Consider the following 13,583-nt stretch of genomic DNA (forward strand, 5'->3'; position numbering starts at 1 on the left):
TGAATATTTCAAATGACAGAAGGAGATAATGTTTTACAGAAAGGTATAAAGCATATTGGTACTGTGTATGAGGAATATTAGGAAACCACTCAGATCACAGAATAATTTGAGTTGGAATGGATCCTGGAATGTCTCTAGTTCAACTTCCTGCTCAAAGTAGGGCCAGCCATGAAAGATCAGACCAGGATCTGAGGGCTCTGTCCAGAGGACTCTTGGGAACCTTCAAGGATGGAGACTGCACCAGGAAATCTGTTTGACTGTTCTCCTGGCGAAAAAGTTTCTCCTCTCATTACCATTTATGCCCATTGCTTCTTTCCATCATGCCTGATTGCAAGGACTCTGGGTCCATTTTCTCAGTGACTTTCTTGTAGGTATTGAAAGGCTGTTATTAGGTCTTCACAAAGACTTATTGGTGGCAGGGCACAGTGCTGGCTTATATCCAGCTTGTTGTCTACAAAAATCCTCCAGTACTTTTCAGCAGAGGTCCTCCCCAGCCAGTCAATCTATTACTTGTATCATTGCAAGGGTTTCTTCTTTCCCAGGGGCAGGACTTTGCATTTCTTGAGTTATGAAAGGTTCCTGTCAGCCACGGAAAGCCAAGGAGAGTGGTGAGCCACTTGCTTGGTGGGGCAGGGCATATAGTGACAAGGCACATGGAAAAGGTTGAGGTATACTCAATGCCCTTTTAGTGTGAGGTTTCACTGCTGAGGCTTGTTTTCGGGCCTCCCAGATCTCCCAAACCCACAAGCAGGAGTGAAGCAATAGCCATAATAGAGACAGAGAGATTTAGAAATCAATCAACACACTTAGAAATAAAAAAATCCACAGGATGAGATGGGATGCACCCAAGAGTTCTGGGAGGTGAGCTAATATCACTTCTTGCTATCATCTTCAAAAGGTTATGTTGATCTGGAGTGTTTGCTGATGAAAAACAAAAATCATAGAATCATAGAATGGTTAGGGTTGGAAGGGACCTCAAAGATCATCTAGTTCTCTGCTCTCGTGAGACTCCACCTGCAGTACTGCATTCAGCTCTGGAGCCTCCAACATAAGAAGGACATGGAGCTGTTGGAGCAAGTCCAGAGGAGGGCCATGAAGATGATCTGAGGGTGGAAGCACTTCTCCAATGAAGAGAGGCTGAGAGAGTTGGAGTTGTTCAGCATGGAGAACAGAAGGCTCTGGGGAGACCTTCTAGCAGCCTTCCAGTACCTAAAGGGGGTCTACTCAGTAATTGTATCTCTCTTCTCTAACCCACTTTGCCAATAAAATCAGAAGTTAGTGGCGAGACAGGTGGGAACAACAAACACATAGACTATGTTTTCACATACTAAATTCCTTAAAAACCAAGGTAAAACAGATATTACTACTGTAAAATTTTACACATTGTAGTTTTTAATCATCATGCTCATCTAAGACTGACCTGATGGTAGCACTCAGTGTTTCTTTCAACACTGGCAAGTTCTTGCAACTCTTGAGAAGGGTCAGCACCAGGAGAAATAATTATCAAGATGGGCTCGATTTCCAGAGTCTCTTGATACAGACGTTTCAAATTCAGAGGCGATGGAGATAAGTCTTTTATTCCTATAATTAGAATTAGAATTTTCAGGGAAATAAAGTGACTACACAGAATGAAGTCCTTCATCAACCACTTCAGAGGTCATCTGCTGTCAAAGTTCTGTTCAATGGAGACCATAAAACTGGTTCTAAAATGAGGAAAAAAATTCTTACAATAAGCAGGCAGAAGGCACTCTCTGTATTGATAAGGAAAAGACACAAGCACCAAAATGGTGCCTGAACTTCCAGCTTGACAAATATAAACTGTAGTTTTCATTTAGAGTGTAGTCTTCAGGGAAATTTACAGAAAGAGAAGAGTTGGATTATAAGACTATGAGAAGCTGTGCTATTTGCTAAAACTAATTGCAGTGTGTATGTCCACATGCAGAACTTCTCTCCTGTATTGTCCTGAGAACCTTAATTATTAGACTTGGATGTTACACAGTTCTTAGTATTACAATTAATTTGGTCTATTATTTGCTTTAATATACTATTTAAATATTTAGAATGTTGACCTTGCATAGGCAAGGCATTTATATACAAGTCCAAAGCTATGTGTATAAGGGTATCATAAACAGTGTTAACCACATATTTTCAATGCATCTTTAGACTGGTCCTTAAGTAGTGAAGTGTTAGGTGCAATGAGAAATCACAACTTAACGCAAGACTGAAGAGCCCAAATCAAACACATCTATGCCACACCTAATAAAAGATGCAATACACATTTAATTGAGGGCATAGTCTGCTTTCAGACTTGAGCTATTATCTCCACATAGAACAATACTCTATAATTTGAATATAGCAGGTCAGGTTGACAAAGGTTAGTATGCGGTCTGGGTTCTCTGCATGTATCTGTACAGAGACTCTAACTGATGCAACTAAACAGATAAAATCACTATCAATCAAAATACTTTAAAAAATTTGAATTAAACAAGACTAATACTGGAAAATATTTTCATTTTGTATTCATTAGGCGTGCAGAGGTAATATAAGCAGAGATTAATACACATACTGAGGCCATAAGGCAATTGATATAGGCAGCTTTCTTGATGCTGCTCATTGCCAATAAGTCCTAAACCCTAGAAGATCCATAAAATGACAATTAAATTAAAGTAGGGCTGTTCAGTGCTGAACTGAAGCATGCTCTGGGAGAAGACTCTAGAGACTCTTTACTGTCAGGTTTGCAAAAATGTCTGACAAGCATCTGCAAGTTGTTTGTCAATGAATCCTGTACAGGCCAAACTCGGACACATTTTCAGAAGGCCTGACAAAAGTTTACACTTCGAATGAAAGCTGCCCAGCAGCTTTCTAGTCATTTCTCCAAACTGAGCTTATAGTAACATTTTTCACAAATACAAGCTACTCCAGATTTAACATTCCCTTCACTAACATAATAAATGGAAATAGCTAAGCTATTGTCGGGGAGGGGTGAAAGAAAGAAAGAAAAGAAAAAAAATTAAGTAAGAAAAAAAGTGAAACAATATATAATTACAGACTGGTTTGCTTTTTTTTCAACCACAGTCATGATTCAAGCTACCTGAAAAAGTAATAAAAGAAAAATATCAGGAAGTAGAACATGATCACATTCTCTAGAGTAAGAATGTTTATTTTAGTTAGTTTTTAAGAAAGAGTATTTACAATGCTGAAAATGGAAGATGGTATTATGCCTACGATTAGAAAATTCAACATCAAATGTTTCTTTTTGTGGATGAGGACCATACGGAAGAGGTACTTGTAATGTGTTCTGGTATTAGGGCTATAAACCACTTTCTTTCACCTTAAGCAAGTTTTATCTCATCAAATCCCTCTCTACTAAGTTGTATTCACTGTGAGTATATTTCACTGTTGAAGTATCAAAATATAAATGTTTCCATATTAATTCAAGAGAGGTATTAAAACATTACACAAAGCATTATTAGAACTTAATCACTACCTACATAAGCAATTAGCATATATTGAAAATCTTAACATGAAATTTTAGATCAAAATTTGATTAAAAGTAAGGTTTTGGAAAGGTAAATTTTATTAACTTTAATTTCAGTGAAGAAAATAATTTTGAAAATCTTCACTACTGTTTCAAATCCTGTGAAAGATATAGGACTAAAAATATCTGTTGAAGTCAACAGGCAGCATGGATACAAAAAACAAACTGAGGTCTTTCTGAACACTGATTAACATTGTGGACCGGGTGTCATGGAATACTGCAGATATTCACTGTTACATGGAAATGCAGAGCAGATGTACAAGGTCATATAAGGCAAATTCGTTGAGTCTTTTAAGTACAGTGTTCTTACTTCCAGTTGAGAAACCCTGGAGACATAAAACACTGATCACTGAAAAAGGTTTCACTATAGGCTTGTGAGGTTCTTATACACTCGCCTTGACATTTATTATTTGTCATGGACAAAGGCAGAAACACGCTAGACAGACGTCTCTTCTTCACCTCTTCAACCACTCTTAAGTCCCTGTTCCTAAGACTGCTTTGCTGCTACAAACAGCTGCACGGAACATACCGCAACCAAGATAAACCAGAGACTGTTGGCTGTATTGTTATTTTTAGCACTGTAAGCAGAAGGCACACAGATTCCCGAGAAGATTAATTGATTAAGAGTTTTGATATCCTACATAACTCAGTGTTAACTGGGGACTGCTGCTTGGTCTTGCCTTAACTGGGGAATAGAATAAAAAGCCACGATTCCGCAATAGATGAATGTGTGTACACCTGCAACTTAAGTTATTATAATGACATATTTGTGGTAATGATGCTAACTTAAAAGAGGTGCAACTGCAAATGAGCAACTGTCTAGCCAAATATATTGCTGCACCCTTGAGATGCATCATTTAGAAAATAAATATGGTGTAAGTTTACTTCCAAAAAACAGTTTGGGATTTTAGAAACTTGGACACAATGTTTAGAAAAAGCACAGCTGTACTGAGCTGCTTTTTGTTCCAAGGAAGCTCAACAGCAGTGAAATACAGAAAACCTACAACACAGCCCTGTCTATACCTGGCCATTACAGCCAGGATTACATTTAGAGAACTGTAAAAAAGGACTCCAGTGTTTTCAGGGTAAATCCATAAGCACTCATATTCCAGATAATAACTATGCAGTCAGAGTGGGAATTCCTGACATACTTTTCTACCTCCATGCTCCATTCTGACAGGACTTTTTAAATCTTACTATCCAAACTGACACCCTGACATGAGAAGAAAAAGCATATGTGAGAGCAAATAACTTTTCCGATCAAAAGGGAAAAAAAGAAAGACCTGACATATAAATACAAAGTTAGGCACAGGATGCAAACTTCACATTTTTTAATAAACTGATGAAGCTTCCATAAAATCAATGAACTCACAAAACTTCTCTACCAAAGTCAATGCAATTAAACTAATTCACAGTAGCTAGAACTTGAACTCCAGTGCTTGTTAAAATTCCTTCTGTTGGTGATCTGTACATGGAGAAACAATGTACAAATTTATCAGTAAATTTATTATTACTATTAAGAATTCCAATACAGAAAGCGGGAGAGGCAATATTTTTTTTTTATTTTGGCAAGTAATTTTATTTGGACCTAGATGCAATGTGACCATGAGAGCTCTGGTCCACTTTAGAGAAAATGGTCTACGAGAATAAAACATAGATTTGTTCAGTCTGCACTGGTTTTCTTTCCGTGCATCTCTACTGCTTTTTTGAAGAAGTTGAAAATGTAAGTAATTAAAATCAACTATAATACTATTTCTGATGTAGCCAGACTCAAAAAACTAAGTTAAAGCAGATATGAAAAAAACCTGACTCATTGAGAGATATGGAATGATTTGGGAGTACACCATCATTTTTGCTAACATGGTGCATTTCAGTACAGCATGTAAAATAAAGAAAGAAGTATACTTTGGGTGCCCACAAAATGCATTTATAGAAAATTCTTATGAACTTTATCTTCAAAAGAAATTATTTTAATCCCTCTTCATGCATAATTTAAAAATATATGTAAAAGTTGAAAAAAGGAAAAAAAAACACGTATCTGGATACAACAGAAGTGGAAAGCTTTCTTGTAGGCCATTACAGCTCTTTTAGAACTCATTTTTCTCACAGGAAAACAGCCAAAGGAGATTGGAAACTTAATAGTTCCCTTTTGAACTAAGTGAAATAGTTTGTTTAAGAAGTTTCGGGGCAAGGACCCTGAAAAAGACATGGTAGAAAAAAATATGAAAAAGATATTCGCACAAGTGTGACCCCTTATACTGGTTGGAAAGCACTGTTCATGATTGATAATGGGATCTCAAAATAAAATCTCACTGATATGCAAGAAATATCTGTGGATTAAACCTTGCCTACAAATGAAGTCAATGGTATTCTGCCTTCCTCAGTCAGGCTGTAGTTTCATGCACCAAAACCCACTCCACTGAGGAATACCTCCAAGTAACTGGTATCAAGCTAGACCTAACCAATTTATGTAATTCATTAAGATCTGGAAGGCAGTAAGTGGGTGAACAAACTTACTCTGCATTCCGGTCTCTGCTGGGCTTTGAGCCGCACATACTGCAGATCACGCTTGCCATTTGATTGCAGCAGGCAGGGACGTTGTCAGTGTGGGACCTGTTCACTCACCATGACGAAAGTACCCTCTCGATCTAGCACTAATGTCTGACAGCGCAGGCTAAACTTACTCCTGAAAATACCGGCCTTGGTGGCAGACAGGGAACCAATTTTGACCAACAAATAATGGCCACAAACAGAGCATAGAGAGTAAGATAAACTCTCACACAAGTGTCATTAAAAATGTAAGAATCAGAGATCTAAACTTCTACCTAATCTTATACTAACAAGAAATGACACCTATGTTCAGAACTTAAAATTACCACAGTCGTTTTTTGTATATAACTCATGTACTGCATTGTCATGCAAAATGCATGAGATCATTCAAACTTCAACCCTTCACAAGTACTGGAAATGTTAAATCCAGCCATATTACCTTGGCAGCCTATGAGCCAATTTTCCAGGTTCATTTTCTACCACACTAAAAGGAGCCTTTGCCACTTACATTTAAGGTCTTCACGATCTACATACTTTCCCTTCTGTTAATCCCACTTCCATCCTGACACTGTACCATGTTAAAACCAATAAATTCTGCCTTGTCCCTACGTAATGCAGAAGGTGACTTTCAAAACTACAGTGTCCACCCCAACGAGACGCTCGTAACTCATCTTCCATATGCATACTGTCATTAACTGCTAAAAACTGAAGGAAGGCTTTGGTGTGCTGTATTGTAATGTTAAGATTATTTGGAATGCAAGTCCCAAACTTTGGATAAAATAGACTTCAGACAGGAAACAGACAGACTAGAACAATAGGCAATCATAGTATTGAATCACATTAAATCATGTGCATTTCTAAATACATAGTAAAACTTGTATCACAAATCAAGAGACAGACAAAAATGACTGAAAACATGAAAGAATCTTTTGAGATCCAATTTACGAATTCTCAAATCTAATGTTTTTTAAATGGCAAGTGACATTAAATGAAAAAATCTTCTTGGAAAATTTATGTCTAAAGGAAAATGTTGCAGTGTAAAACTTACAGAAAACCAGCTATCCTCCTTTCTTAACTACTCCAGTGTTCAAGAATTCATTAAAAAAATCTAATAGATCTTTTATTATATTTTAAATCACTATGTAGCATAAACTAAACAAATTTAAAAGCACATTTAAACAGTACTTTAAAAGAACAAAATCTGCAAATCCATTTAAAGCCACTTTTAAATCCTAAAACTTAGGGATTCCCTAAGAACTATAAAATAAAAGAGAAACATAGGACACAAATATTTACTTCTTGTGTGGAAATACCCTGGTGAAAAAATAACTTACCTAGGGTTTTACATGCAAAAAGAGACATGGCACTCTGTAGCCTGTCTGGTCGGACAGCCTGGACCACAAGTACCTTAAAATAGAATATATTAAGGGGAGACGAGTTTATAAAAGTATATTGTGACAATTTAAAAAGTAAGACTCTCCTAAAAAGGCTGAATTCTTTAAACTTCTCTTTAGAACAAAGTTATTTTCTCTGAATATATAGAGCTATCTGATCATTCCCTTCCCAGACAATCGAATGTAATTGTTCTTTTGCAAGTAGCTTGTCCTATTGATAGAAACAGAAGACAGATCTACACCTAACGTCTATTTGTAAGCTGGAACTTTTTCTACAATGTCTTAGAAAAAAGGTAGCTACGTGGGTAGCTAGAATGACAGAAAGGAAACTTAGCTTTATACTGGTAATCTAAATTCTATACATGTATTTAGGCAGTAACTTCCTAACTGGAATACTAATGTTTCTGATTTCAGTGCAGTAACACAGTAAAATAATAAGATTTGAAAGAATTTCCTTTGTTTAAGCACATCTTTAGAGCTTTACATCTAACTTCTTTTACTGAGACATTCTGACTTTCAAACCTCCTAGTTCTGCAGATGCTTCTACTGATCTTCAAAAGACTAAAGAACCTGAACAGCTAATCAATTAGGACAGAAATCAAATTAGCAGTTTCCCTACCAGCTACCTCTTTTTCAGGTAACTTCCTGCAAATGTTCAGTGCAGGCAACTGCAAGCAACTAATGCAACTTCACTAGAAATTATTTGTTAAAATCACCAGCCCTTCTCCTATCCCCTTACTTGCAGACCCGTAAACCACAATTCTGAATCTACCATCACATTCCAATTTCCAAGTCTTGAATACCTGTTGTTAGTTTTGGAGGAAAAATTTATCTTCATTACATTTATAAGAAAGTACTACTTTTTAAGCTTGAGATTACATTAAGTGCTATTGCACTATTCTTAAGTTTAACGTACAATTTGAAAGAAACACACTTATGAGTGGCATAAAAATCTAACCAGGTAGTTTCAGTATATTTCATCAACAGAAACATTCTTACTAATTTCTATGCAAGGAACTAGATATATAATATGCTGATCATTCCAGATTTATTTTCCTATAAATGCAATATTTTTATGACAACACATTGCACACATAAGAATGACTCTTTTGCATTTCATCAAATCAAACAAGACAGACAAATTCCTTTCTAAAATGGTTTGTTCCTAAATTCCATGCATGCTATTTTAGAAATTCTCCTCCTCCACAAAAACTCCAAATAGAGGGGCCCTAAGAGCCAACCAGTGTGAAACTACATTGTCTTACACCCCATCCCTTCTTTGGATGGACCTCCATTTTATATGAAATTACTTCAAATGAAAAATCACAGCATCATTTGCAAGTAAATAACAACAACCTTTCTTCCATAAACACAGGAGGGATGACATTTTTCTCTTCCAGAGGAGAAGGATCCCCAGGTAGAGGAAGGAACTTGCCTCTCCAGCATTTTTGGTGAGTTCTTCAATCACCAAGCTTTCAGGAAGAGCAGTATTTCATGACTACTATTCTAAAAAGCAGGATCTGCGACTGTGTTTTGTGGTTTTCAGTCAGTTGTGTGAGTTTGTACATTTAATGATGAACTAAAATTAATGATGCTCAACAAGCTGACAAATTCTGCAGTAACAAAGCAACCATGAAAGAATTTTAATATCTATTCATAAGAGCCTGTTACTTCACAGGGTACGCTCAGTTGAAGCCAATACATCAACACAAAAAAGACTCAGATAAGAGAGAACCGAGTGTGTACTACACACACACAAAAAAATCCTTAGACTAAATAAACTAGTTAAGCTGTAAGACAATGTCACTACTTATGATTTAACTAGGTCTGAAGCCTTAACTCCCAAGATATAAAACTTACTTTCAATGTTGAACTCATAATTATTTTTAAATAATTTAATTTGAAAAAATTACCTGCTGAAATAAGGATATTCTTTTCACAATAGTAGATGGAAAGTCTTGTTCACACACAGAGCTCTGAGAAAAATTGTGCCACAGACCTTCATCTTCAAAGTAAAGTGTCTGATAGAGACCTGGGAGAGAAATCTACAAAACAAATGATGCATATTTAACAATCAAGAAGAATACCCATTTGGACACTGCCTATTTTAATTAATTTCCAAATACCACTATAACCCTAAACCTGTAAATACTTGTGCATATCACATAACTCAATTCAATTTTATCCTCAGAGCTAAAGAAGAAAAGGGTAGGTTTTAAAATTAATCATTTGTTTACCTATTCCCTGGAAATGTTAAGTCTGAATTTGCTCTATATTTTTGTTTCTAAATTTCAAGTTTCTTTGTTTTTAAACTTTGGGCTCTAAATTTTAGTCTTTTCCTTTAATCATGACCAGGTTCTTTTTCTATCAGGACATGCTAGTGATTCACCTAGTTGCTCACTTTTGTTGGTTTGATTAAACTCTTAGCAACCATGCTTGCCACATCACTATTGCAATTGTTCCTGATCCCTGGTGAAGGGAAATGAAAAACAACAAACTCCGGATTTAGCAGCAAAAGACCAATGAAAGTTTTTCTTCTTGCTCCTGAGCTACATGCAGGAGAAGAGCCTCAGTCAAAATTTCAAGAACTAGTATTTTCATTTAGTTCTGTTCAGGCTCAGAGGACTTTCACACGGACTGTTGCAGGATAAATCCAACTAGAAAGTGATTTTTGTTTCAGTTTGGAATCCCTTGATCTGAGCAATAACAAACTCTGAAATATCTTTAAAGATGTGCATGGAAATCTGATAAGTAGAAAACTACTTTCCCAATTAACTGTATATGGGTTTTAATACAATATGAAGTGGTTTCTGAAAGTCATTACATAACGGAAACCTGCAACTTAAATATTCTTTGCAATGCTTCCTCCATATATTTTTCTATCTATAGAAATTGTAGTACCTTGGGTAGGCTTATAGTATTTTCTAATCTCAGTAAAATGACGGGTTCATTCATATGCATTGGAATTTATTGTTAGATGAGGAAGAGGTGTACATGAAAAGGTTCAGAAAAACGAGATGAAATTTAAAAAAAACCCAGAGTTTTGTTTTCAAATGAGCATATATTAAGCCATGGTTTCTGGAAGATAGAATGAACAGTTCAAAATAACAAAATTTTTCCATCTGAAAAACACATATTTGAGTATTCAAATCCAAATTACTATTTACTAAAAGCAAAGACCTTTTAAGTTAAATTCAATCCACTACATGATTTATACCTTCAAAGATGCTACTGCCCAGGCTCGGTCCTGTTCTATCCAAGACGGGATCTGGTCACGAACACTTCTTTGTGAATCCTTATTGAAGCAAGTTACATGACACACATAAGTTACACAAATTTTTGTGAACTGCTATATTCAGTATTAGGATTGCAAAATCCATATTTTTCATAAAAATAGTATTCACGACAAGAATTTTCCTGTGGTCTTTTGCTAGGTTCATAAGTGGCATAACAAAACAAAAGCTATCCATGATCCAAATTTGAGGTACACTTCACATTAACATTTGCTTAAACTCTTGAGTGTACAAATATTTTATCGTTTAGAGTATCTGTATGACCCATTCAACTCTAAGTAGTTCTCTTTTCCATTAAAAACAAGTGATCAAAATGACTGACTATCTGCATATGCACTCTGAGCAACTGACTTCAAAAAAATAAATCCGTTGCACATATTCACAGTCATGAAGAAGATGGTTCTTTCACAGTTGTAATTCTGGGGTAATTCACTAGGCAATGCAACACTTCAGGACATTTCTGCACTGGTAAAGTTTGGCCACAGCTCTATTATTCTGCTTCTTAGATGTTGTGGATGGAAGAAATTCTACGGATGAACAACATAGCTTAAGCTCCAGTGGAATCTCTGTATTTGCTGTATTATTTTTTACAAAAAAATCTTACAGTATCCGTTAACTTGTCTAACAGTATCTGCATGGAAATCACATCTCTCAACCACTGGGCAACTTCAAGAGTAATTTTAAATGTCCAGCAGAAAAAACGAAAGCTTTCTTGTGAAAGGATGTCTCAGTCAGGAGTTATGAAGTCTGAGAAAAAAACTACAAAAGTAGTTTCCTGCAAAAATAGGAAACTCAGAAGCAGTTGTAGGAATAAAATTGAGATGAGTCTGCAATATACATTCCAGTTAGAATCGAGGTTGAATCACGTATGTCCATCTATGGGTTGTGCGTTAGGTGGTGTAGAGGTAGGACTGGTGTTAAACTCCACTGTACAATCAGATCTCACACAGCTTGAAAATGACCTACAGTAAGAAAATACTTGACTATCACCAAGTTCACTGACGTTTAATTGAATTATAAAGACTCCATAAAGATGAAGAGGGACTTCTATATTCACATTGAAATGCAAAATCTGTAGAGTCATCTAAGGGCTAGAGAAACTGGGAATTTAAGGATCTTTTTAGCAACCAGTTGTTTAAATAAAAAAAAACCTGAGTACTACATTGTGTTTTAAGTGACTTGCCACTTCTGCCAGCATACATATGAACACAGTTGGTGTCACAGATATTCTAAAAACAAAGTACTCACACTGGTCATTGTCTTGCAGCACTGGATGTAGAAATACCCTAACAGATGTCTAAACAAGGCTAAAAGTTAAAAGTAATTGTGAATGATGAAAACTGCAGCTAGATGGAAATGACCTAGCCTGACCATGAATGAAGAAGAGGAAATCAGCAAAAGAAGAGACAAAGACTGAGCTTGAGATGCGTGATCGGGCTTGTGTTTCGTAAAAACACCTTTCAAAACCTTTGTTAAAATATTTGGTCCAAAGAAGGGTTATAATGGATAAGACTACAGAAAGCTTAGCTTTTTCTGTACTCTTTTCTACTGGAAAGTTATTTTGAAAGCATACAGATTCAATAGAATTAAGGGACACTTAGTAAACTACAGCATGATTGATCAGGCATGCAACAGCAGCTTCTTCAGCTAGCTCTGTCACCTAGTAAAAGATATAAATACATCTCCAGATGTAGAACTCTGAGGCTGGGAAAAAAGTATGTCAAAGTTAGCAAAGTGTGTGGACAATTCCATCAATCCATAAAAAAAAAATACAACTCATATTATGATACCGGGAGAAAGAGGGATTTAGAAACACTGGTTTCAGTTACAGAAGAGGGCTTAAAACCTTCTCAAACATACCACTGAAAAACTAAATTGTAATCCTGGTAACAGAAAAAAGAAAAAAAAAAAAACAATGGAGAAAAGTTATGCAAATTAGAAAATGAGTTGCCATGCTCAAAAAGTTCAAAAAGTGTTTAAATTTTTATATTACTATGTGAGAAGTCATTTGTTCCTTTAATCTATGAATACAATTAATTAAACAATATAGTAAGAATACAACTTTAACTTGTCAGGATTTAAGTAAATGTTCCTTATTTCAAAATACACAAATAAATGTAGCTTACTGATTTTCTTATGGTTTCTCCAATGATCACACCTGTAAAAGTCTCCCATTCCTAGGAGGAATAAAACAACTCAGATAAGTCATAAGATCATTAAGAATAAAGATTAATATGTAGGCAAAACAGGAAGATAAACAAATTAAAGCCTAGATTCTGAAAGAGCTACAAGACATTTTTAAAACTGTAGGTAATACTACCAGTACGTAATTCCTTTTGCAGAATCCAAGCTAACTGACTACGGTTCCTTGTAAGAAAAAGAAACACAGGAGAAGCCCTGTCCTTTCTCAGCACCCACAGCTCCCACCCAGATTGCCTAACTATAGACTAGCAAGAAGTCACATTCGTAGCTGGCAAGAACACACACACACTGCCTGATAGGGCATCAGCAGCCCACATAGAACAGATAACTACAGAATCCATGTTTCAATACTGCTTCATGTTATAGTATCCCAAGGATGCAGTTATCAGAACAGGAAGAATACTTAATATAATAGATTGGTATTATGAATACACTGGTTGTGTTAAGAAAAGGAAACGTAAGTTAAATTTACGTATGATTAAATTTTTTAGACTTGGAATTTGTATCCAGGAAGACAGTTTTTAACCATTTTAAGACAGATTAGATAAGTATTTAAAAACATATTAGAAATGACACAATCCTATATTTGGAAGCGGTAAGAAATAC

At 35.8% G+C, this 13,583-nt stretch overlaps 1 protein-coding gene across 3 annotated transcripts in view; it reads right to left on the reverse strand.

Annotated features, from left to right (window-relative positions):
* Window positions 1–13,583, reverse strand: part of DYNC2H1 (dynein cytoplasmic 2 heavy chain 1) — a 186,423-nt gene that overhangs the window by 81,648 nt on the left and 91,192 nt on the right. For all 3 annotated transcript variants that reach the window (XM_086621801.1, XM_086621808.1, XM_086621814.1), the window contains 5 exons: window positions 12,902–12,952; window positions 10,700–10,777; window positions 9,396–9,527; window positions 7,423–7,495; window positions 1,421–1,581 (listed from right to left, as the gene is read on the reverse strand). In XM_086621801.1, coding sequence (XP_086477927.1) covers window positions 1,421–1,581; window positions 7,423–7,495; window positions 9,396–9,527; window positions 10,700–10,777; window positions 12,902–12,952 — 495 coding nt within the window. The remainder of the gene's footprint in view (window positions 1–1,420; window positions 1,582–7,422; window positions 7,496–9,395; window positions 9,528–10,699; window positions 10,778–12,901; window positions 12,953–13,583) is intronic.

Source organism: Tauraco erythrolophus, chromosome 1, assembly GCF_009769465.1.
Source record: "Tauraco erythrolophus isolate bTauEry1 chromosome 1, bTauEry1.pri, whole genome shotgun sequence".
Classification (NCBI taxonomy): domain Eukaryota; kingdom Metazoa; phylum Chordata; class Aves; order Musophagiformes; family Musophagidae; genus Tauraco; species Tauraco erythrolophus.